Source organism: Artibeus jamaicensis, unplaced genomic scaffold, assembly GCF_021234435.1.
Source record: "Artibeus jamaicensis isolate MK-2021 breed Jamaican fruit bat unplaced genomic scaffold, CSHL_Jam_final contig_797, whole genome shotgun sequence".
Classification (NCBI taxonomy): Eukaryota; Metazoa; Chordata; class Mammalia; order Chiroptera; family Phyllostomidae; genus Artibeus; species Artibeus jamaicensis.
Genome location: NW_026521977.1, coordinates 29,244,454 through 29,270,956, shown reverse-complemented (window position 1 = coordinate 29,270,956; position 26,503 = coordinate 29,244,454). Strand labels below are relative to the sequence as shown.

The window sequence follows — 26,503 nt, the reverse complement described above, 5'->3', positions numbered from 1 at the left end:
GACTGGGCCGCCCGCTCTCCAAGCCGACGACAGTTTAACAGCGTGAGGGCCGTACACTGGGTCAGCCGTGTGTCCTGACTGCCGTGTGGGGAGAATCCTCTGGGAGCCTCAGTGACTGGTGCTCTGTACTTTCTGGAATAGTTGAACCAGAAGAAGAGGGTGGATAAGAAGAAAAAAAAGAAGCCACCTCAGACAAGGAAACAGCGAAATGAACAGTATCAGAAAAACAATGTGATACGGGAGTTCAAGTCCACAGAAGATGCCCTGGTAAGAAAGCTGTGCTGCCCGCATCCTCCACCTGGTGAAAGGGCCTCCTGTGGCCAGGCGTTAGGTTCGCTCCAAACCAGAGAGGGAACTTGTGGGGGTGGGTCTTTCGGTCTTGAGTTCAGAGCTCTTCCCCAGTCCCCTGGACGTCTCTGTCCAGGGCTTTTGGCCTTGGCCCACCAATCTTCTTCTGTGCTCTGAAACAGCAAGCCTGGGTTTTGACCGAGTCTGGATTTCCAGAAGGAAGAGTTGGAACGGGCTGGATAAGCAGTGGCTGGAGCCAGTCCAGGGTTGCTGGATGCTGAGGGGTCAGGCCTGGTCCAGGGTCAAGACCCCTGGATAGCTCCTTTCTAGGCTTCCTCCTAGCTGGGGCACCCGCATCCTACCCTCTGCTTTCGAACGCTGAAATTGCTTTCCGAGGTGGGAGGTTTGCTGTTGGGTGGAGCGGGTCAGTTCTGAGTGGAGTAATGGCAATGGATCAACTGGAAAACATTCTCTCTACGCTCCATCCCCCTAGGAGAAGGCAGGATTTGCTTCTACAGCGCAGAAGCGGTCTACCTTTCCCAGAGATTCAGAGCGTGCCGGCTCTTCAACAATCCAAAATGAAAAACCAAGGCTGAGTGAGGTAATATATTTACTGAACTTTTTATTTGGAAATATATGTAAAGTGTACAGTGTGTATCATTGATACATAATGATGTGTATCATTATGAAAGGATTCCCACCACTGAGTTAATTATCACACCCCTCACCTCACTTATTTACCTTTTTTTTTTTTTTTTTTGGTGAGGACACGTTCAGACCTACTCTGAGCAAATGTCAACTGTGCAGCCACCATGGTGTCCGTTAGAACCTCAGGCCTCGGCTTGTCCCTGACAGTCTGTGCTCTGCCACCGTCCTCCCCCTTCGTGCCCCACCTCCCAGCCCTGGCAGCCGCCACTCTGCTCTCTGTTTTGGCGAGTCTGACGTTTTTAGGGTCCACGTTTTATAGGTGGTACCATGTAGTATTTGTCTTTCTGTGTCTGGCTTATTTCCTTTGAGTGGCGTCCTCCAAGTTTACCCACGCTGTCACGGACGGCAGAATTTCCTTCCTTCTTCTGGCTAAAAAACATACTGTTTGCAGACATCGTCTCCCATCCAGTGGGCTGCCTTCTCATTTCCCCGTTGATTTTCTTCGCTGTGCAGAAGCGTTTTAGTTTGATGTGGTCCCGCTTGTTCATCTTCTCTTTTGCTGTCTTTGCATTTTGTGTTGAATCAAAAAATCATCGCCAAGGCCTGTGTCGAGGAGTCTACTTCCTACATTTTCTTCTGGGAGTTTTACAGCCTCGGGTCTTAAATTTAGGTTTCAGTCCATCTCGAGTTGAATATCGTGAATGGTACAAGAGAGGGTGCAGTTTAGTTCTTCCGCACGTGGATGTGTAGTTTTTCCAATATCATTTATTGAAGAAACGGTCTTTTCCTCGTTGTATATTCTCATCTCCTTTGTTGGAACCTAAACGACCGTTTGTGTAGGAGTTTACTCTGGGCCCTAGATTCTGTTCCACCCTTGACCCCCTGTCACACAGACTCTGATTTTTCCAATTAGCACATCTCCCCACAGAGTGAAGGACACAAGAGCCCTCCGTGTCACCCAGTCAGCGCCGCTGGGAGCGGGGCTGCATTAAATGGGGGGAGGGGGGACTGGCTCTGCCTTGGGTTCCACAGCACTGAAGTCTGATGTCAGATACTGGCCATTCGTGACTCCGTCCCCAGACGTAAGGACAGGCTGCTTTCCCATCCCCCCACTGTTCATGCAGCGGACTGTGCAGCTCCGGGCCCTCCACTGGGTGCTGGGACTGCGACGTGGAGCAAGACGCCGACCCTGCCTCAGGGACCTTAGAGGCTGGGCTGGGGAGTCCAGGAGCCAGTGACACAGCAGAACAGGGTGCAGGGAACGCAGGGGAGAAGCACCTCACCAGCCTTTAGTGCTCTGGGGCTTTGTGGCTGTGACATCCTTGATTCTTGTATGTGTAAAAACGGGTCTGGGTGCACAGCCAATTCTCCACGGACAGGGTGCGCAGTGGGCCTCCTCGGGCGAAAGGCTGCCCTGTGAATGACAGTGACGCAACGAGGTCCCTCTGCATTAGCCGAGGAACCTTCACAGGGAACGGCCATCTCTGTTCGGTGCTGAGGGACAGCGGGGTCTAGTATAACAGTGACAGGCCATGAGCTTTGAGGTCCGTCTTGAGTTAAAATGACGCTCCTGCCCTGGCTGGTGTGGCTCAGTGGACTGAGCACTGGCCTGAGAACCAAAGGGTCACCAGTTCAATTCCCAGTCAGGGCACATGCCTGGGTTGCTGGCCAGGCCCCTAGTAGCAGATGCACAAGAGACAACCACACATTAATGTTTCTCTCCCTCTCTTTCTCCCTGCCTTCCCCACTTTCTAAAAATGAATAAATGAAATCTTTTTTAAAAATGCCACCCCTACTATTAATCTTCCATGAGCTACTTAGGCACCTTGGGACCCATTTTCACATCTAAAATATTGGGAAATAATATCTACATCACAAGATCGGCTGAAAAAAATAGATATGAAACTATGTGTAAAGTGTCTAGCACATGGTAGGCATTCAATAAACATTAGTTTCCTTCTTTTCTTTGATCTATTTGTGCCCTGCCTCTCTTTTGGTGTCAGAGTATCACGATGAATAGAAGCGTTCCAACGATGTATTTTTTAAATATATTTTATTAATTATGCCATTACAGGTGTTCTATTCCCCCCTTCATTCCCCCCCACCCTGCACACCCCCTCCCCCACCATTCCCCCCTTTAGTTTATGACCACGTGTCTCAAGTTCTTTAGATTCTATATTTCCCATACTATTCTTGCCCTCCCCCCTATTTTCTACCTACCATCTATGCTACTTATTTTCTGTACCTTCTCCCCCCTTTTCCTCCTCCCACTCCCCTGTTGCTAACCCTCCATGTGGTCTTCATTTCTATGGCTCTGCTCCTGATCTAGCTGTCCTCTTAGTTTGCTTTTATTTCAGGTGTGGTTGTTAATAACTGTGAGTTTGCTGTCCTTTCACTGTTCATCTTTTTTACCTTCTTTTTCTTAGATAAGTCCCTTTAACATTTCATATAATAAGGGCTTGGTGATGATGAACTCCTTGAATTTGATCTCATCTGAGAAGCACTCTGTCTGTCCTTCCATTCTAAATGAAAACTTTGCTGGGTAGAGCAATCTTGGTTGTAGATCTTTGGTTTTCATGACTTGGAATACCTCTTTCCAGCCCCTTCTTGCCTGTAAGGTCTCTTTTGAGAAATCAGCTGACAGTCTGATGGGAACTCCTTTGTAGGTGACAGTCCCCTTATCTCTTGCTGCTTCTAGGATTCTCTCCTTCATTTTAATCTTGGGTAATGTAATGATGATGTGCCTCGGTGTGTTCCTTGTTGGGTCCAACTTCTTTGGGACTCTCTGAGCTTCCTGGATTTCCTGGAAGTCTATTTCCTTTGCCAGATTGGGAAAGTTCTTTATTATTTGTTCAAATATGTTTTCCTCTCGTGGCTATTCCTCTTCCCCTTCTGGTACCCCTATAATTCAGCTGTTGGAACGTTTAAAGATGTCCTGAAAGTTCCTAAGCCTCTCCTCATTTTTTTGAATTCTTGTTTCTTCATCCTTTTCTGTTTGGTCATTTATTTCTTCCTTCTGGTCCACTCCTTTGATTTGAGTCCCAGTTTCCTTTCCATTACTATTGGTTTCTTGTGTATTTCCATTCATTTCAATTAGTTTAGCCTTTATATGTTCCTCTAATTTGTGACTAAAATCAACCAGTTCTGTGAGCATCCTGATCACCAGTGTTTTGAACTGTGCATCTGAAAGTTTGGCTATTTCTTCATCGCTTAGATTTATTGGCTCTGGGGATCTGAGTTTTTCTTGAGCCATGTTTTGATCTGTTTGTGCCTGTTACATATGAGGAGCGGAGCCTTCGTGGTTCACTAGGGCGGGGCCACCCTGGTCACTGGTTTGTGACCCTGTAAGTGGGGGCGTGGTCAGAGAGGGACAATGGTGGTTCCCTCTGCCGCTTCCTGCCACTTGGGCCTGCAAGGTCTGTCTCGCCGCTTGCTCCTTTACCAGTTTATCTGCGCGCGAATGTGTGACCATGGTCAGCCCTCAGTGGGTCCACCGCCTTGTGCCCTCAGTGGGTCCACCTGCTTCTCCACACCTGGGATCCGCCCATGGCTGCTGGCGCACCTGGGTGCTGCGCCCCGGTCGATCCAGTAGGTCTTTCCTGCCCTACCCACTCTGCTGCTGGCTCTGCCCCTCTTACCGGTTTGGCTGAAGGTTTCGTTGTTGTCAGACTTCCGTGTAGTTCAATTTTCTGTGGTTTGGCTGTGTTTTTGTTGCTAAAACTTTGTTGTTTTTAAACTTGGTTGTGCGAGAAGATGCAGTGCTTCCACCTACACCTCCATCTTGGCAGAAGTCCAACAATGTATGTTTTACATAGTCACACTTGTCCAGGTGGAAATGTTAATAAAGATGCGTTTATGTGTTTTAGTCACAGTTAAATCGAAAAGACAAAGGCCTCTCCCTGGACCCATCAGAAGCGACAGCCTTGGTTCTGACTAAGAATAAAGAAAGAATGCAGGTATTTCACGTAATACATATACTTACACATCTATGCCAGTGATTTACTTTACATGGGGTTTTTTGTTGTTGGTTCAAGAATACGTTTATTAAAGCCAGGACAGAGAAACAAGGACGGGCTTCGGGGAGAAGCAGCAGCAGGAAAGCAGGGGCAGGGCTGCTTCGACTCCGGGCAAACGTTAAGGGGAAAGAAGGGAGCCCAGGAGGCGCTGCTGGCAGCTCCCTGCAAAGTCAGAGAAAGGGGGCCTTGGAGACATGTGCTGGAGTCCTGCTGCCACTGTTCCTCCGGTGCCCGTCCCATGGGGGCCCCCAGAGTTTTTTTTTTCCAGTACACGCCCGAGAGAGGAGCACAGGCACAGTGAGCACGCACTTTTTCTGGTTTTGAAATGTATTCTGTGATGTGGAGGGTGGTACTCCACAGTCCAGTTTTACCATCTCAGGTTTGTTTTCCTCTGGTGAACACCCAAAGTAATTTGCACCCTCAGGCTGCACACCACCCGACCGCCCTGAGGCACAGCTCACAGGCGCCGAAGGAGGCAAAAGCCTGCCCGCCCAGACTTTAACAACAGCTGGGGCTCCACAGTCGGCTTCAGGGAGGCTTGAGTGTGGTGGCACAGCGGCTGTTCCCTGCTGAGCTCCATGTGTGGTTTGCTTTTTTAGAAGAGTGAGTGAGCAGGGGTTCATGTTCACCCTACAACATGGCTCCTGCTCACTGGGACTTGTGTGTTTTTTCCTTAAAGGGAAGAAATGGAGGTGGACACTCAGTGAGGGAGCTGTCATTTCAGGTGGCGTTGGTGCCTCTGTGGGGGGTGGGGGTGCTGCTCACCTGTGTCCAGGCAGAGACCGGACACCCCTGGGTCATGCAGTGGTGCCAGCTGTGTACTGGGATCCACAGTTCTCCCGAGGTGTGGTCCCTGCTGTCTTCTGCAACCTGTTGCTTGAAAATTGTCAGGCTGGTGCTCCCGTTCACCCAGCAGCATATTAGGGAGAGCCCCCCAGGGGCGGGGCCCTTCAAGACCAGTAAGACCTATGCCTCCCTCAGGCAATGATCCTTTGCAGAGGGGTGGCTGGTGGTCCAACCATCTGGTGGAGCAGAAGCTGAAGAGCAATGAGAAAAGAGGTTCAAATAAAGTCAAATCAGAGAGGGCGTCTCTCCTGGCAGACCAATAAGTGATGAACTTGTCCTTTTTCCTCATTTAACACACATAACAACAAGTCTTTGGGGGCTAAAACCGTATCCCACAACTGAAACACGCTAGTTAAGCTGTGATGTGTAAGTAGGGGTCCAGTTAAACCCAGTACACAGGGTCAATTACATCCAAACCTGCATTTCTCTAACAGATGTAGGCCTTTGACTTTTAGAGAGCTTACTAACTCCAGTCCCCGCACTTCTCAGAGCAGTGGACACGGTGCCCACAGAACCGCTGGCCCTCCGAGGGACCAGCATGTGCTTGGTTCCCCTCTGTCCTCAACAACGGCTCCGGTTTTGCGGGGAGCAACTGCTTCTCACTGACTCCTTGTAAAACCACCCAACTCTGACTTTCCAAATGGCAATGCAAAGTGAGCCCAACTTTATATCTCGTTTGCACAGAGAGAAAAGCCAGGACAGACAGTGTCCTGCTCTCCGAAGAGAAGCCCAAACTCCGGCCGAGAGCCCGCCCCAGATGCAACGTCCAAGTGGCTCCGGAACAGGTTTCTTGCCACAAAGAGAGGCCGGGCGGCGATGGTGGTGTACCCGTCCCTGCACGTGTGCACGTACCCGTAGGCACCTGGGCCGTGCCCCCGGTGCTGCCTCGGCACGTGTGGGTTCGACACGTTTGTGATGAGGGGAGTGGTGTGGCGGGCAGGCGCTCTCATCATGGTGTGCTGTGTGGTGTGTTCGTGCACACCGACCTTCCACCACGCACTCACGCGCGTGCAAGCCTTCAAGACGCGTGCCTCGGGCATTAAATTATTTTTCACAAAATGGAGTTTCATGAAAATGAATAAAAAACCTTTGTCAGAAGTTGAATGTGTGCTTATGGAACTGCATAGCACAGATATACCTCATTTTAGCTAATAGATATTCTCTCTAAAATTATGTGAAAATCAATTTTAAAAGATCACACTCTGTTTCAAACACATTCTGGGAGTGTGCTGTGTTCAGAACATCTGTGTCAGACCTGCCCAGTGAGGCAGCGCCAGTCAGACGGTGGGGTCCCAGGCTTGCCCAGGGCCAGGGGGTCCCACATACGGAAAACAGCCCGTGTGTGTTACCCGGGATTTGATGTTGCATATATTGTATTCCATGCGGTTATGTAAGTTTTTAAACCCAGTGATTAAAATTATTTCTCGCTAACCAGTTGTTCCCATTGATTGGCTAAGTGCATGATCTTACATGAGCGGACACTCTATACCCCTTGCAAGCAGCGCCTGCCGTCTGCAGCCCGTCCTGGCAGCGTGCTGGGGTCACGGGAAAGGAGGGTCCCTCCCGGTCATGCCCGGCCTCCTGCTCGACTTCACCTTCTTCCTGAAGCTCTTCATTATCACGTTCAAACTCTTTCAGCCACCAACACGACCTGGGGGCCAGCAATTAGAACCACACGACAATGCAGATTTTATTACAGTCTCAGTATCTATGTCTTTAAAAAAAATTACTGGAGTTCATTTGGAGAGCAGTTTTACATTTACAGATAATTGAACAGATAGTACAGAGTCCCCGTGTGCTGCCCACCTCCCCCCCCCACCACTCACACAGGCTGCGCCAGTGTGGGGGCGACTTTTCCCACAAGTCCCCCCGTCCGCCACAGATGAAAGTAAACAAGACTGAGACATGATCTGCTTGGGGAAGACAGGTGGCCAATCCCTCAAAAGGGAAGGGCCTTGAGCAGTGGCCAGTTTCTCAGGGGAAAAAGGCCTTGAGCCCCTTCCTCCAGGGGCTTTTATTGGGTTGTAATACACAGGAATACAGGATCAAACAGTAGATAATATTTCAAAGAAATCTGAGGGCTTAGTCTGAGTCAGTGTCTGTCAGGAAGAGAGTTTTGCAGAAACTTTGGGAGACATACTCATTTCCTGCTTGGACCCTTATCATAGGAATGAAAGTACTCTTAGCAGAACAGGTTTCACAGTTTTTTCAGGGATTCTTTGTGGTGCCAGATTTTTCCCCAGGACATGCTCTAGCAAGGCAAGGAGCTGCACCTCTCCCCATCAGGTATCAGGCTTAAGGGGATTAGAGCCAGGAAGCGCTTCTCCCAGAGAATGTGGGGACTCAGGCTTTGTGACACAGCTAGAGGGCATGGGTCTATTGCTCCCTCTTTGTTGTAGACCCCTGAGTCCTTCCATTAAGGCCTCCCAAGTGATCCAGTCTGGCGTAGGTTGCCCCCCGCTGTGAGGGGTCTTACCCGTCATTGACTTCCGACCAAGCTTTGGGGGCAGGGAGAGGAACTGAGGCAGCGTTTGCTACCAGAGACAAGCTTTGTCTCCTGTGGCTCCAATTCTGGAGATCGCTCACTCATATTTAGCCGTGAGGTGGCGGGGGGGGCGGGGTGTTACAATTCCTGAAACCAGGCAGAGTGGTCCACAACATGCCAGTCTTTCTCTTTTGTGTTTTTTCCCCTGTAGTCCCCCTATAATCCTCATACCAGTGTTCATGTCCATGAGTCCTTTTTCGTCTTGGCTCAATCCTTCTGCCCCGAACCTCCCCCACCTTAGCTATCATCCTGTTCTCCATCTCTGAGTCTATCTCTGTTTTCCTTATTTGTTCAGTTTGTCCATTAGGTTTCACATGAACAAAATCACATGATATTTTACTTTTTCTGACTGGCTTATTTCACTTAGCACAATGCTCTCCCATCCATACTGTCTCAAAGGGTAAAATTTTCTTCTTTTTTACAGCCAAATTGAATACCATTAGGTGAATATTTCATAGTTGTTTTATCCACTTATCTACTGATGGACACTTGGGCTGCCTCCATATCTTGGTGACTGTAAACAATGCTACAATGAACATTAGGATGCTTATGTTCTTTCGAATTGGTGCTTTGGGTTCCTTCGGGTGTATTCCCAGAAGTGGGATCACTGGATCAGAATGCAGATTCACTTTTAATTTTTTGAGTAAACTCCATACTGCTTTCCACAGTGGCTGCACCAGTCTGCATTCCCACCAACAGTGCAAAAAGGTTCCCATTTCTCCACATCCTCTCCAACAATTGTTATTTGTTGACTTATTGATGGTAGCCATTCTGACAGGTGTGAGTTGGTATTTCATTGTGGTTTTAATTTGCATTTCTCTGGTGATTAGTGACATTGAGCATCTTTTTCATATGTCTGTTGGCCATCTGTACATCTGCTTTGGAGAAGTGTCTGTTCAGGCCCTTTTCTCATTTTTTTAATTGGGTGGTTTGGGTTTTTTTGGTGTTGAGTTTTATCAGTTCCTTATAAGTTTTGGATATTAACCCCTTATTAGATGTATCAGCGAATGTGTTCTCCCATTCTGTGGGTTGTCTTTTCATTTTGTTGCTGTTTTCCTTTGCTGTGCAAAAACTTGTTGCTGTGACGTAGTCCCATTTGTTTTTCTTTTGTTTCCCTTGTCTGGGGAGATATATTTGATAAAATATTGCCGTGAACAATGTCCAACATTTCGCTGCCTATGTTTTTTTCTGTGATTTCTATGGTTTCAGGTCTAACATTTAAGTCTTTAATCCATTTTTAATTTATTCTTGTGTGTAATATGAGAAGGTCTAGTTTCATTTTTCTGCATGTGTTTGTCCAATTTTCCCAACATCATGTATTGAATAAACTCCCGTTAGCCCTTTGTGTGTACCTGCTTCCTCTGTCAAATATTGTTGAATATTACTAGAAAGGAGTGGGCTTATTTCTGGGCTCTGCATTCTGTTCCATTGATCTGTGTGTCTATTTTCATGCAGTACCATGCTGGGGTTTTTTAATAAGATTTTATTTATTCATTTAGAGAGGAAGGAAGGGTGGGAGAATGAGAGATATGCCGATCAGTTGCCTCTCACGAGTCCCCACTGGAGCCTGGCCTGCAATCAGTCAAGTGCCCTGACTGGGAATCGAACCAGCGACCTTTCAGTTTGCAGTCCGGAGCTCAGTCCACTGAGCTACACCAGCCATGGCATTAAAAAGTTTTTGATGGCCCTGACTGGTGTAGCTCAGTGGATTGAGCACGGGCCTGTGAACCACACGATCTCGGTTCAATTCTCAGTCAGGGCACATGCCTTGGTTGCAGGCCAGTTCCCTGCAGGCCAGTTCCCAGCAGAGACGCACAAAAGTCAACTATACATTGATGTTTCTCTCCCTCTCTCCTTCCCCCCTTTCCCTCTAAAGATAAGTAAGTAAAATCTTTTTTAAAAAATAATTAATTAATTAATTAATTAAAAATAAATTTAAAAAGTTTTTGATGGATCACTAAATATAGGAGGAACTCTGTGTAGACATAGAGGGTCCTTGAAAACAAAAATTCTAGCTGTTTTATCTGTTGTCCTTCAAAAAGTGCAAGAATTTTGGAGACCTAATACCTGGCCACTCTGAAACCACCACTGACCACTGATTTCCTTGTGTCCTCTCCAAATTTGACCCCAGCTCTTGGCAAAATGCCACACAAAGGGCTCGGCTTCCCAGAAGCAGAACAGCTAACCCCCAGTTATCCAGACTGTGCTCAGACTCGTTAGCTCTGGTTTCATCAGCCAGAACAGCAGAATGTTTCCAGAGCGCAGACGCTCGGCACCTTCTGCATGGGGTGCCTTCGAAGCTGCAAAGCCTGCTCCGTCCTTCAAAGCACACGGACTGACCATGCAGCACCGCTAGGTTAGCTGGCCAACCTCCCACCAGGGACATTGCTGTCCATTTCTTAGTGGGATATTCCCTCGGAGGATAACTCACCTCTGTCCGTGTGTGCTGAAGTCCAACATCTGTGTCCCCTTTGCCTCTCCTTGCTGTTCCCCAATAACTAAAAAGCAGCTCTGAGTGGACTTGCCCCTTTAAGGGCGAGCCACTTTGGCTCCGTGCGGCTGAGTCATGTGGTCTTAGAGAAACAAGCCTCCCTGCAAAGTCAAGTTCAGGAAGGCCTCATTTTAATAAGGATGATAATGGACAAGCTCTGGTAACAAGGTATATGCCACATGGCCAGGGTAATGCTCGATTGATAAGGGGTGGAAGAAGAAGCTCCCTAAGGATTTGGGAAGAAACGATGTCATAAAATGCTGACTTCCTGCCAATGCTCCCGCTCTAAGACACGGGCCCAGATCCGTGCATCAGAAGGAATGCGTTTGTGATTCAGGAACTGTGGAGGGTGCAGTGACATGGGAGGCTGCGTGGCTGCCTCTGCACTTCCAACTCAGGTGGGGGAGCCCAACCCAGGACGCAGCGGGCGTTCACATCTCAGCCACCACGCCCGCCCTGCATGTAGCTCTTCCTGCTTCTCGGTCACCACGTGGCCAGCAAGAGTCCCAAACACCGGGAAAGAAGGGGGCACTTTCTCCGCCCCAGGGTTCCAGGATGTAGTCTGGGGCTTCATCCTGTCTACCCAACCCAACATGTATGACTTTTATTTCCTCTGTGGAACAAGAAGCTGCCACTGACTGAGGCCCAGTATAGGGGCTGTTTTCTTTTCTACTTTCTCCCCCACCAAAATGAAAATGTAGGGGTTTTTTGTACCCCCCCCAAAAAAAACGTAGCTCAGGTGGAGAACAAAGACTAGTGTACCCATTGGAACAAACTGATCAGTGAGACATTTTGCTTGATTCTGTGTTTCCACCCTTCTGGGTGCAGTTGCTTCATGGCTCTGGACTTTCGCTTTTTGACCTTGAAAGTGAGGTGAATGTGTGGGTGAAATCATATCTAAGATCCTTTTCTTTTTATGAAATCACAATTATTTGGACACTTCTCTCAGCTGCTGATCATTCCTTGCAGTAATGTCCCCGAAACAGCTTCCTGCTTCATCCTGCACCCCTAGGTCTTCTCTCTGCCTCCGGCCCCGGGGGAAACACAGACCCTCAGCTGCTCTAATTACAGCACCTCCCTGTCTCGCCTCCAACCCAGTTCAGTACAAGGCCATCTCTCCTCCTCGTCCCCTGCACTGGCCATTCCTGGACTGTCAGACTCAGTGACCGGAAGTCACCTCAGGGAACCCCCCTCTCAGCCAAGCACCAGCTCCAGCCCGTCCCCTTTCTCACTTGGGGCTTCGCTTCCTTCCCCATCCAGCCGGAACTCTGGGCTCTGGGGTGCATTCCATCAGCCGCTCTCTTGCGAGCACCCCAGAGCCCTCATCCTCTGTCCTTCTGCCACATCCACATGGCAGTCCCCCAACTTGGGGCCATTCCAGCCATCCCAGCCATCTGTCTCCTCTGTCCCATGCCCAGGCTGCCAGGATGGCTGCAGGGGAACCTGCCGTCAGGTGGCCCAGGGCCACCGCTCATGTAGCTCCTGCAGCCTTGGAAAGGCATGCTCTGTGCCTGGCACTGAAGCCACCCCCCCCCTCCTTTCCGTGGCAACGTCACACCTTCTCCACTGCTCCCTCCCTGCTACCACCTTCCTGCCAGTAACAACCTCGCCTCAGGAGGCAGTGGTGAAGAAAACCGCAAATTCCGAACTCTGAATTCAGCATGTTTGTTTCTGAACTGGCACCGGCAAGATGACCCTGAAAGTACTTTAGGTGCATCGTGTGACAGAGCACATCAATGTGTTGATGTTAAGAGCCAGGGTTCTCACTCTGGAGGGAGAAAGAAATATTTAATGGAAGGAACTAAGAAGAAACCCTGTGAAAATGGCTTGGGATTAGAGAGATCAGTGTGAACTCGTCATGATTTCTAAAATAAGGGTATGCGTGGTCATTCATATGTGTGTACGTACATGTGTAGTACATATGTGTGTATATTCAGCGCTGCCTGGTGGAAGGGCCTGAGATTAGGTGCACTCCATTAGCCAAAAGCACATTTTGCGCTGCCATCCTGCTCTGTAATATCGTTCCCCACTAGGAGGAACCAGGGTTCATTAGAGAAATGGCCAAGTGCAAGGCTGGTCATTGTATCTCTGAGCTGAGGGGCCTGGAACATTCTGTTATGCCAAAAAGCAAGAAAGTACTCGAAAAAAGCACTTTCAGGTGAAGGAGCCATTTGACTATCTTGGATATTTCAAGTGAAATAAAATATATTATTAAAATTAATTTTACCTGTTTCCTTTTATTTTTTTCTTCTTAGCAGCATTTTACTTTTTAAACATATTTTATTGATTATGCAATTACAGTTGTCCCAATTATTTCCCCTTTGCCCTCCTCCACTGGGTACCCCCAATCCCTCAAGCTGTTCCCCCCTTAGTTCATGTCCATGGGTCGTGCATGTAAGTTCTTTGGCTTCTCCATTTCCTATGCTGTTCTTAACTTCCCCCTTCTATTTTGTACCCACTGATTATGCTTTTTAATCCCTGTACCTTTCCCCCATTCTCCCTCCCCCTCTCTCACATGATAACCCTCCAATGATCTCCACACCTATGGTTCTGTTTCTAGTCTGATATTTGCTTAGTTTGTTTTTTTAGGTTCAATTGTTGATAGTTGTGAATTTATTGCCATTTTAATGTCCATAGTTTTGATCTTCTTAAATAAGTCCCTTTAACATTTTGTATAACAATGGCTTAGTGATGATGATGGACTCCTTTAGCTTTATCTTGTCTGGGAAGCACTTTATATTTTTACCCACCATATGTGGGTGTGGGACCACCTGTTCCGCATCTCCACGCCTCTCCCCATTTCTGTCCCTCCTGCCCGTGTGGATGAATGTGGCTTCTTCATTCCTTGGTCATCGGGCCCCCATACAGTTTGATTTTCTGACCATGTGGGTGATATTTGTTTTGTTGTCTAGTTGTAATTTTTGCTGTGGTTGTGCAAAAATTACAACTCCATCTTGACCGGAACTCCCTGTTTTTACTTTTTTTAATGTAGCTACTAAAAATAGTGAATTTATACTTATGGCTGGAATTATATTTCCGTTGGACAGCACCGTTCTCCAATATTCATCTCATGATAAAATACGGCTTCTTGTCTTGTGCAGCACCACATACCTTAGCTCCCTGAATGCACCCTGGGCTTTGGGGCTCTTCCTGTTCAGGCCCCACCTGGAGGGGGATCTGTACGCCGCGGTGACACGGGGTCAGGCCTCTCCTGCACCCCAGTTCGCTAGCTCCATCTCCCCTCCATCCCTACTCAGTTTCCTTCTGCACCCTAAAGGCAACACGCCGCAAAAGGAATCATTCCCTTATCTTTTCCTTAATTAAACTAGAGCCTTCCTCGGTAGTCTCCCTCAGTAAATAGGACGACAGTCATTACCACGGTCATTACCACGCTCTCAACCTTAGCCCCTCTAGAGCCTCCTTCCCCTGGGCCTCTACCACCAGCTGGTCACCACACCCAGCTGACTCTCCCTCTGGAGAGGACAGAGCAGAGGAGCAGACGTAAACGTCGCTGCACCAGCTGGGTTCAGGTTACCGTCTTCCTCCTGAACTGGGCAGTCTGGTCTCCCAGCTTGCAGTCCTGAAAACCCTGACCTTTCTCTCCAGAGCAGCCACAGAGAGCCCATCACAAGGCAAATCTGGTCATGTCAGTCCCTGGCAGGGCGCCTCTCCTGCAGGACAGACCTCCTCTGACATCGGCCTCAACTCTGAATCTGCCCTGTTCCCTGTGAATCTGCAACGTTAACTACCTCCCTTCTCCCTCCATGCCCCACCCCACTGATGCAGACTGCAACAAACAAATTCACACAGACTGCAGAAGTCCTGTGGAGAAAAAGGGACGGCACGTCCGCTAAGTGAGAAAGGGCCCTGGTCCCTGCCCGGACAGGCTTTTATTGCTTTTCTGGTTGCATTAACATTGAGGATGGTCCTCGTTTACTATGCACAGGTGTTGGGAACCGCCCTGCTGGTTTCAGGAGCTGTAACCTCCCCATGGCTAAGGCTGAGTGAGCGACCTTTGCACCATAAGCCACTACGGAGGCAAAGCTTATCTCCCTGGCAGGAGTACCGCTTCTGCTCCTTTTCTCATAACTGGCACCCAATGCTAGATCAGTTAGCCAATGATGGGTAAGATTCCCCAAGGGGGGGATGACCTAAGACAGGTATGATCACATGGAGGCCCCAGGGAAGGACTTGGGGGGCTGTGGAGAAAGGGGGTGATGGACCCTGGCCCCTCAGCCTTGACAAAGCCGACTCCCCTGAGTCAGCAAGAAGTCTCTGAAAATTCCTTGGCTATCTTGCCTCCTCTGCCTGACTTAAGCCTGAAACAAGGACAGAGGGTGGTGCAGCCCTGTGCTGGAAAGGGCGGGCTCCCCAGGTGATCAGACCTGAGAAAGGATAGGTAAAATCCTGGGAAGCCTGCTTTGCTAAGAATGCTCTTAGTTAAATGATAAAGGTCCGAGCAGGAAATGAGTTTGTTTCCCAAAGTTTTGTAGCCTTTATCTATAGACCCTGACTCAGAAGAAGCCCTTATAGTTGGTATGCTATATACTGTTTGATCCTTACTGCCTGACAATGATCAATGAACTGTACGTGTATTACTGCGCAAATTGAACCTAATAAAAACCTTTCTAGGCAAGGGTCGAGGCACTCTCCCCTTGAGAGGGTGGCCGAGCCTTTCTGAGGCTCTCCCCACTTGAGGGAGTAGCCGTGCTGCCCCTTTTCCTCCACAGGACTCAGTAGTCTGTGTGAATTTGTCTCGAATCCCATCTATGACGCCGCGGGCACTGCAGGCTGGTGCACGGGTCACACAGGTTCACTTTAGGTGGTTACCTTTTACAGCTAACAAAGGAAAGAATGTTGCTAGTTACTTCAAAGAAAAGGATGTTGAAGACCACGGTGGGGGGAAGTAGTTGAACGGGTTACACTCCATACTTGGGAGGTTTGGCACAGACTTTAAAGACATACAATAAAGTTACTTGAAAGACATGCAGCAAACATTTTCTGCCTCGATCCAGGGTGAGGGAGTTTTAGCAAAAGCAAGCCTCATAGCGGCCTAGGTACAATGCAGGCCTGATTCCCCATGGGAGAACCTACTTGTGAGCTAATGGGTCCTGTGTGCCAGACCTCACTCCCCACTGACCTTTCTGAGTCGGGGCTGGGCTACATTTCCCAATGCCACGTGAAACGGTCCCCTATACGCCAATACTTAGCAAACGCCTGTAATCTTTCAAGACTCAGCTCAGTTGTGTGTCAAGTATATCAATTTCAAAAAAAAGAAAAAGAGCTCAAACATGACAGTTTTCCCAGGCAGGAGTCAGCAGTCCGCCCTTTGCTTCCTACAGACTTCTCCCCCTGAATCTGAAACACTTCAGTGCACAGAGTGTTTGCTTGTCTGCCTTTCCTAACTAGAATGATTTTCGATACAGCCCACGGGGTGGGGTGGGGAGACTCAAGCAACATGCAGTATTGCTTCAGGTAAACAAGTAGTCCAGGCATAGGGCAGCCTCAGGACTTGTCCGTTTACCCGGCAGCCCACTGGTGCCATCAAAGGTAAAGGCCTTGTCACCCTGCAGCCCACCACGTGCAATGCCGACCTCGCCCAATGTTGTTGCTGTCTGTCTGTAGCAGACCCAGGCAGACCCCCAGACCCATGATGCCCAGTGAAAGAGAACACCTGTCTCGGAGGGTCTTTGCACTTTTCTTCTATAACCTCATCTTTTGGTAATGTTTGATTTGCAGAAAAGCTCAAAGACCCTCCCGCAGTCTCAGTCTCCCCCAATGTTATCATCTCGAGTCACTGTGGTCAAAACCAAGAAAGCATCTGTGTGTCACTATTTTTTCTTTTTTTTTTATTAATTTTATTTAGTTATTTTTCGAGTACAGTTTTTTGTCTATTTCTTCCATCCCAGCCTCCCCGTGTGTTACTATTAACTAAGCTGCAGGCTTTATTCAGAATTCACCGGTAGTTTTTTTTTTTTTAATGTTTATTTATTTATTTTTAGAGCAGGGAGGAAGGGAGGGAGAAGGAGAGCAACATCAATCGGTTGTCTCTCTCACACGCCTCAGCCAGGGACTGGTCAATAACCCAGGCACATACCCTGGCTGGGAATCCAACAGGCAAACTTTCACTCAGTGAGATGATGCTCCACCAGCTGAGCCACACTGGCCAGGGTTCACCAGTGTTTTCCTTAATGTCCTTTTTCTCTTCAAGCATCCAATCCAGAACATGCATTTCATTATCACGTCTCTTTAGTCTCCTCCAGTCTGTAACCATTCCCAGTCTTTTCTTATTTTTCATGAGTGATATTTTCAAAGAGTACAAATTAGGTATCTTGTAGAATGATCTTCAAATTGAGTTTGTCTGATGTTTTCTCATGATTTGACTGGGGTAATGGTTTGTTGAAAAGATTGCCTAAGAAGCACAGAGAATTGTGCTTCTCATCAATTAGGGGCACTCACTGTCCACAGGACATTACTGGTGATGATATGTCTCTCTCCTAAAAAATAAAAAGCTTTATTTATTTATTTTCAGAGAGAGGGGAAGGGAGGGAGAAAGAGAAGGAGAGAAACATCAATGTGGTTGTCTCTCGCATGCTCCACACTGGGGACCTGGCCCACAACCCAGGCATGTGCCCTGACTGGGAATCAAAACAGCGACCCTCTCAGGCCAGCACTCAGTCCACTGAGCCCCACCAGCCAGGGCAGATGTGTCGTTTTAAAGGCAGGAAAACCTTCCCAAAAGCCCTGGAGAGGGTTTCTGCTTATGCCTCGTTGGGCAGAACTCATTGGCTTTGATATCAAGGTAATAAAATCCTTATAGAAGCAATTAAGGAAAATATCTTTCCTCTATTTTCTGAAAGAATTTTGCAAGAATGATTTTTTTCCTAAATATTTGATAGAACTTATAAGTCACACTATTTGGGTCAGGGTTTTTCTTAATAGAAAGATCTGTAATTACTAATTCAATTTAATTTTTTGTTATTATCTAATTAGTTTTTCTGTTTTACTGATTTTAGAGAAAGAAAAGAAGGAGAGAGAGAGAAACATCGATTTGTCATTCCACTTATTTATGCGGGCATTGGTTGATTTTGTATGTGCCCTGACTGGGGATCAGACCCACAACCTTGGCTCATTGGGATGACATTTTAAGCAACCAAGCTACCAAGTCAGGGCTAATCAATTTTTCCATTTAGTTTTGAACTGGTTTTGATCATTTGTGTCCTTATAGGAATTTGTTCATTTCATCTAAATTGTCTAGTTTGCCGGCATAAAGTCGTTTGCAATATTCCTTTCTAGTCCTTTTCCATTTCTCCGGGATCTATCTTACATTGATCACTTTGGTGATTCGTCTGTCCTTTTTTTTATAGTCATTCTAGCTAAAGATTTATGTTGCTCTTTTTCAAAGGACCAACTTTTGGTTCCATTGATTCTTCTCTATTGTTTCTGTTCATTATTTGATCAATTTTCACTTTGATCTTTATTATTCTCTCCTACTTACTTTGGTTTCCTCCTCTTTTTTTTTTTTGGATTCCTATTGTGGAACCTTATTAGAATAAATATGAAGCTATAAATTTCTCTTAACACACTGCATCCATAAATTTCATACATAGTGTTTTTGTTTTCACTAGGTTGGAGATATTTTCTAATTTCCTTTTTCGTTTCTTTGTTGATCCATGGGTTATTTAAGAAATATATTATTTAAGCCCTGGCTGGTGTAGCTCAGTGGATTGAACATGGACTATAAACCAAAGGGTCACTTGTTCGATTCCCAGTCAGGGCACATGCCTGGGTTGCAGGCCAAATCCCGAGTGAGGGCCATGTGAGAGGCAACCACACATTGATGTTTCTCTCTCTTTCTCTCTCTCCCTGTCTTTCTCCCTCCCCACTCTCTAAAAATCAATAAACAAGACCTTTTTTATTTTTATTAAATATATTTTGTTGATCGTGTTATTACTGTTGCCCCACTTTCCCCCCTTTATTCTCCTCCACCTTCCACACCACCTCTCACCCACATTCCCCCCCTTTAGTTCATGTCCATGGGCTGTACATATAAGTTCTTTGGCTTATACATTTCCTATACTATTCTTAACAACCCCTCCCCCCCATATATTTTCTACCTACCATTTATGCTACTTATTCCCTGCACCTTTTCATACTCTTTCCCCCTCCCACTCCACCACTGATAACCTTCCACATGATCTCCATTTCTGTAAGTCTGTTCCTGTTCTAGTGGTTTGCTTAGTTTGTTTTGGTTTTGGTTTTAGGTTCAGTTGTTAATAACTGTGAGTTTGTTTCATTTTACTGTTCATATTTTAGATCTTCTTTTTCCTAGATAAGTCCCTTTAACATTTCATATAATAAGGGCTTGGTGATGATGAACTTGAATTTGATCTTATCTGAGAAGCACTTTATCTGTCCTTCCATTCTAAATGAAAGCTTTGCTGGATAGAGCAATCTTGGTTGTAGGTCTTTAGATTTCATGACTTGGAATACTTTTTTCCAGCCCCTTCTTGACTGCAAGGTCTCTTTTGAGAAATCAGCTGACAGTCTGATGGGAACTCCTTTGTAGGTAATAGTCTCCTTTTCTCTTGCAGCTTTTAAGATTCTCTCCTTATCTTTAATCTTGGCTGATGTAATGACGATGTGTCTTGGTGTGTTCCTTCTTGGGTCCAGCTTCTTTGGGACTCTCTGAGCTTCCTGGATTTCCTGGAAGTCTATTTCCTTTGCCAGATTGGGGAAGTTCTCCTTCATTGTTTGTTCAGACAAGTTTTCAATTTGTTGCTCTTCTTCTTCTTCTTCTGGAACCCCTATAATTCAGATGTTGGAGTGTTTAAAGATGTTCCAGAAGTTCCTAAGCCTCTCCTCATATTTTCTGAATTCTTGTTTCTTTATTCTGTCTGGTTGAATGTTTCTTTCTTCCTTCTGGTCTACACTGTTGATTTGAGACCTGGTTTTCTTCCCATCACTGTTGGTTTCCGATTCATTTTCCTTCATTTTACTTTTCATAGCCTTCATTTTTTCCTTTAATTTGCAACCATATTCAACCAGTTTTTTGAGCATCCTGATTACCAGTGTTTTGAACTGGGCATCTGATGGTTGGGTATCTCTTTGTCACTTAGTTGTAGTTTTTCTGGAGCTTTGATCTGTTCTTTCATTTGGGCCATTTTTTTTGTGTGGTTTTTTTTTTGTCTCAGTGCACCTGTTACATATGAGGGGTGGAGCCTTAAGTGTTCACCAGTGCGGGGCAACCCAGATGGCTGGGTTGTGACGCTGTATGTGGGTGAGGGGTCTGAGAGGGAACAGTGCAGCGGTTCTGCTCTGCTGGTTTTCAGTCACTTCCCCCGCTTCCCACAAGCAAACTGGGCCCTTCTGGTGCTGGTTCCAGGTTGGGTGGGCTTGTGTACATTGTAGGACCCTGTGGGTCTCTCCAGTGAACTCTCCTGTGAGGCTGGGGGTTTCTCCTGCCGCCTCAACCCCCACAGGTGTTTTCAATCAGAGGTTCTAAGGCTTCATTTCCCCACACTGGAACTCTGGGTTTTGCAGTCTACCTCAGTCCCCAGTTGTTCCTCCCAGTTTATATGCACGCAAATGTGGGACCGCCTGGTGCACCAGCTGCCACCTTGCCTCAAGTCCTCTCCACCCAGCTGCCCATCTCTGTCCCTTCTACCAGCCTGGGTGAGTGTTTCTTCTTTAACTCCTTGGTTGTTGGACTTCCATACAGTTCAATTTCTGTCAGCTCTGCTTGTTTTTTGTTTTTGAATTTGTTGTTGTCCTTCTTTGGGTTATGCAAGGAGGCACAGTGTGTCTACCTACGCCTCCATCTTGACTGGAAGTCAGTAGGCTTTTTTTTTAACAAAGCCTTTTTTTAAAAAAGGAAGCTTTAAAAAAGAAATATAAATTGTTTAAATTCATTCTATTCAGATTTTCAGATTGAATCTCACACAAAACCCACAATTACATGGCATATATAGGAGACACACCTAAAACAAAGTAACTAAGAAAGATTGAAAATGAAAGGAGAACTAGACAAATAAAATTAATAATAATAAAAAGGCTATTGCCTTAATATCAGATAAGATAGAATTCAAGGCCAAAATCACTTAAGAAGACAGGCGAAAAGAGTACAATATACAATGAAGCTACAAATTCTCTATACCAAATAACATTGTATTGACATTCGTAAAGATAAAACCACTGGAAGTACAAGGAAAATTCGACCAATATACATTAATATTGGAGATTTTACTTCACCTTTCTTTGGTTGTGTGGACAAAAACTAAGTAAAAATGCACACACACACAATGCTAACCCTGAGAAAAGATCATATCTATCCTTCGCACACACTCATGAAACACTCCCAAAAATCACTCATAGATTAAGCCACAAAGCAAGTGAATATGTGAAGTTACACAAAGTAGAAACAGAAAAGCACAAAGCAATAAAACCAGTAATGAAGAATAGTACCTGGAAGGTACTGTACAAACAACGCTGCCCCTGAGAAATTAAATCCTCTCTCCAACAAATCTTTGGTCGAAGAAGAAATCAAAACCGAAATTGCTAACTACTGAAGAACATATTAGAATCTACACGCTAAAGCCGTGATCCCAGGTAAGTTCCTAACTGAATGCTTACAGTAATGAGTAAGAAAGCGTGACAATGAATGAAGTGTCTATAGTAAGCAGACTTTTAAAGGTCCCCCCCAAAGATTTCTGTCTTGTGGTTGTTTACTCAAACACTAATCTCGGTACTGCTAGGGAAGGATTTTGTGGATGGAATTAAGGTTACTAATCAGCTGTCTTTAAAAGGAGATTATTCTAGATTATCCAAGTAGAAATATGGGGTGAAAGATGCAAAAGAGATTGCTAGAAGGGGTGGTCAGAGATATTTGAAGCATGAGAAGGACTGGAGCCACTTTTGCTGGCTTTGAAGTCAGAGCAAGGGGGCTCTGAGCCAAGGAATGTTAGCCTCTAGAAGCTGAGAACAATGCCTGGACAACAGCCAGCAGGAAAATGGGAATCTCAGTCTTAGAACCACATGCACTTGAACTTGAATTCCGCCACAGCCTGAATGAGCCTAGCAGCAGATTCTCACTGGGAGCCTTTGGGTAAGAATCCAGCGTGCCAGCACCTTGACTTCAACCTTGTGGAACCCAGAGCTGAGAAATCAGCCACACCTGCTAAACTTCGGACCTACAGGACTGTGAGATAGTAAATGTGTGTTGTTTTAAAGCCACACATTTAAAGTGGTAATTTGTTATGGTAGCAATGGGAAATTAATACAGCATCGAACTTAAGAAGTTGGAAAGAGAACAACCAAATAAAGTCAAGAAAAGCAGGTGGAAGGAATTAATAGAGTTAGAAATAGAAAATGATTAAAGCTTCCAGTCAAAATTGAGGCACAGGAAGACCTGCTTTGCCTCATTGAACAAACATAAGAAGGAACACAACCAGCTTAAAAATGAAAAACACCCAGAACTTCCAGAAAAACACCCGTAAGTGTACAGAAGTCCCACAACCAAAGATTTAAAGAAGCCATATTCATCCAGATGGGTAGGAGGGGTGGACACAGAGAGTCTAAGCAGAGAGGACACAGTGTGGCATCAGCAGGCAGAACAGGTGGTCCCACATTCACATGCGGTGGATAAAAATCAGGGAGACACCTTGTGAGCAAGCAATCCCAGCCCCAGGCCGGACCACACAGCCCACAGTTCCAACACTGGGAAAAATAAACCCTCATATACTTCTGTCTGTAAACCCAGTGGGGGTTGGGGCGGCAGAAGAAACTGCTGGTCTCTCAGGAGAGCCCAGAATGTACATAAACCCACTCACTCTGGGAACCACAGCCAAGACAGCAACCGGAGGGGTGCCAGTCACATAAGGGAAGTGGGTGAAGTGACTGGGAAAGGGGAGAGTGCCAGGCAAACCCCAAAAGTAAGCCAGCAGTGGCATTGTCCTGTCCTCAACCCCTTTTCAATACCCAGAGCCACAAAGGAGTGAAGCAGATCGCCCTGCCCTGGCAAATGCCCAAGGCTCCACCCCATACAACTTAACAGGTACACTAAACAGGGGATCAAATCAACTCTACCTAGTACACAGGCACAGGGAGGCTGCCAAATGAGGAAACAAAAAACTATGGCCCAAATGAAGCAACAGAACCGAACCCCAGAAAAAGAACTAAGCAATGAGGAGATAGCCAACCTGTCAGATGCAGCGTTCAAAATACTGGTGGTCAAAATGCTCAAAGATCCCACTGAATACAGCAAAAGCATAAGGGAAGAAATTAAGGCTCTACTAAGGGAAATAAAGAAAAATTCACAGGAAACCAATAGAGAAGGAAGCCAGACTTCAGATTAATGACTGGAACATAAGGAAGAAAGAAATAATCAACCAGAAGAAGATGAAGAAACAAGAATTCAAAAAAAAAAGGAAAGTTTAAGAAACCTCTGGGACATCTCCAAACTTACCAACATCTGAATCATAGGGATACCAGAAGGACAAGAGGGAGAGCAAGAAATTGAAAACTTATTGGAAAAAATAATGAAAGAGAATTTCCATAATTTGGCAAAGGAAATAGATATACAAGTCCAGGGAGCGCAGAGAATCCCAAACAAGCTGGACCCAAAGAGGACCACACCAACACACATCATAATTAAAATACCAAAGGTTAAAGATAAAGAGAGAATCTTAAAAGCAGCAAGAGAAAGGCAGAGAGTTACGTACAAAGTAGTTCCCATAAGACTCAACTGATTTCCTTACAGGCTAGGAGGGACTAGCAAGAAGTATTCAAAGTGATGAATAGCAAGGACTTACAATCAAGATTACTCTGTCCAGCAAAGCTATCATTTAGAACCAGAGGACAGATAAAGTGCTTCCCAGACAAAGTAAAGCTAAAGGAGTTCATCATCACCAACCCCTTATTATATGAAAAATTGAAGTGTCTTATTTAAGAAAAAGGAGATCAAAATTATGACCATTAAAATGACAATAAAGTCACAACTATCAAAAACTGAATCTAAAAAAAAAAACAAAAATAAACTAAGCAAACAACTAGAGCAGGAAAAGAATCATAGAAATGGAGACCATTTGGAGGGTTATCAGTGGGGAGGGGGAAGGAGAGAATAGGGAAAATGGTACAGGGATTTGGAAGGACGGTTGAGTAGGTACAGAATAGCAGGGGGAGGTTAAGAACAGCATAGGCAATGGAGAAGCCAAAGAACTTATATGCACCACCCATAGACATGCACTAAGAGGGGGATCACTGGAGGGACAGGGATACCAAGTGGAGGGGGGTAAAGAGGGAAAAACTGGGACAATTGTAATAGCATAATTAATAAAATATACCTTAAAAAAGGAAATGATTACGGGACAAACAGAAAGCCATCAATCCATCAATCCATCTGCAAGCCAGTTAAACTATAACGAACCCCACATAATCTGGCAGAGAGTCCAGAGCATTTCCTCAATTTCATAAGCCTCTCCTGGGCCAGTGGCCAACGTGGGGCAAGGCCATGAAGGACAAAATGCATATTCTCGAACAGGAAAATCCTTTCCACAACAAGCAAGTGTGGGTCCACAAATAGCCACCTTTGTGATCTCCAAAATGAAATAAGCCCGAGTCACAGCTGGGCCGCAGAAGCCTTTTCCTCTCCACAGTGCAAGTCAGGAGCGTCACTCACTCTCCGCTGTCACATGGTCTTCTGCCTCCTGGGCTGTGCCTGTGGCTTTGACCCTGTTGGGTTGATCTGCTTAACTCTCTTCTTTCTAGCTTTCTTTTCCTCTGCACTAGAACTTTTGCTTTTATCTGCCAGCTGCCAGACCTTTCATTTGCTCACATTGGTTTTGTCCAACCCCGGACTGATTTTTTTTTTTTTTTGTGGGGGAGCAATAAAAGAGTTAAAGTGTTGGCTAACCTCATAAATGAAAAAAAAAAAAAAAAGTAAACATATAAATGCACAAAATAAGCAATGACTAATAGGAAGTTAACCACAAACTCAGCACATGTAAAAAGAAACATTAGGCTACTTTACTCAGCTCCATGTAATTAAACTTGAAAATCTGGATGAAATTATTCTACACTATGTATTATCAAGACAGATGGCAAATTGAACCTAACTGCCTTAAAATAAATAGGGAAAGTTGTCAGAAAGCAAATCCCCCAAAGATCACCAAGCCCAGATAGTTTCACAGGGTTATTCTACCAAACTTTAAGAGATTAATTACAATGCTATTTAATTGTTTTAAAAGATTTTTAAAAAGCTTCTTTTTTTCAAAAATTAATAATATTGACAGGGCCAGCACAGAGGAAACTAACAGACCAATCTCACAAGATTTATCAATTCATAAATACCATATAAACTATTATCAAATCAAACCTAACAGAATTTTTAAAAGATAGCACACCTTAGACTACACCAGGATTTCTCAATGGCTGCACTATTGCTGTGTCCAGATATTGCTGAATGTCCCCTGGGGGACAGAATGACCCCATTTGTTTTGGTTTGGTTGGGTTGGGTTTGGTACCACATTACTTTATTTGAAGGAACAGTACAAGTGAAGAACGTAAGTGGACGATCAGTACAAGTTACAGAAAAGGTGAAGGTCTACCTACGCCTCCAACATGCATGCACTGCCTGGGCGACCAGGGGAGTCACCCCCGGAGCAGTGGGAAGGCAGCCTGAGGCTGAGCCCTTGTCACTGTGTCCCAGCATGTGCTCGTCAAAGAAATGCTCTGCCACGTCAGACTCAGGGGCCCCCAACCTGCTCACGTTACATTATCACCCAGTTCTTTGATAGCTTTCAGTGGCTTGTCCAGGTAACACATGTCACTGAAGTCACACGAATGAGGGTCATCTTTTTCAGTGGCCAGTTTGTGCAGGTTCAGTAGTGACCGATTCACACTTTTTTCCGAGTGTAATGCACACTCCGTTGCATTCAGCCCCTCTCCCAGCCGTCACAGTCTGGTGTCTTGATTTCCTGGAGGAAGATTCGGCCACCTCGTTGGTTTTGCAGCTTCTTCAGTTTCTCTGTGCATTCTCTCTCCTCATGAGATTGGTGAAGAAGACATTTGGCAAAGTTCTGCAAAGCTCCATGGTGGCGGTGAAAGTAGTAAGACATGGACAGGAAGGTGCAGGAAGCATAGAACTCCAGGCTGATCTGGCAGCTGATGGTGGCCTCCAAGTCCTGGTGGTACTTCTGGCACACCTACCAGGTGGGCATGGTTGTCATGATGGGTGACCGAGGACAGGCACTTTCGAGGTCCCGGGGTGGTGACACAGCCCTTGGGGCGGTCCAAGAGCTCTGTGAGGAGGTGGCAGGAGGACGGGTCACTGGTTCCATCCAAACACTGTCGAAGCAGGAAACCAGGGTGACTGTTGGCAAAGGCTGTCGAATCACCCCCTGCTGTGAACCACTGGCAAGTGACCCACTTCTGTCCAGTGATTCATGAGACGTCTGCCAGGGGGAGGCAACTGGGAGAAGTTTTTCTGTCTCTCAAAACAGAGCTATGGAAAAAGACTCCCTCTCCCTTCTTTCTTGGCTTATGATAGTGTTGGATATGAAGCGGAAAACTGCAGCAGCCACCTTGCTGTCAGCCTAAAGATGAAAGGCAAGGTGGAAAGAATGCAGGCCTTTGATGACATCCTTGAGTCAGGGACTCATGTAATTCATAAGA

General features: G+C 46.1%; 1 protein-coding gene and 1 pseudogene across 1 annotated transcript in view; one reads left to right on the top strand and one right to left on the bottom strand.

The window, feature by feature from the left end:
* Positions 1–6,991, top strand: part of AGBL2 (AGBL carboxypeptidase 2) — a 36,142-nt gene extending 29,151 nt beyond the window's left edge. Inside the window, exons 15-18 of the mRNA XM_053673167.1 lie at positions 142–267; positions 782–889; positions 4,803–4,892; positions 6,483–6,991. Of these exons, the coding sequence (XP_053529142.1) occupies positions 142–267; positions 782–889; positions 4,803–4,892; positions 6,483–6,656 (498 nt within the window). The 3' untranslated portion in view covers positions 6,657–6,991. The remainder of the gene's footprint in view (positions 1–141; positions 268–781; positions 890–4,802; positions 4,893–6,482) is intronic.
* Positions 6,992–25,433: 18,442 nt separating this feature from the next.
* On the bottom strand, positions 25,434–26,058 carry LOC119064407 (ferritin heavy chain-like; annotated as a pseudogene).
* Positions 26,059–26,503: the final 445 nt, after the last annotated feature.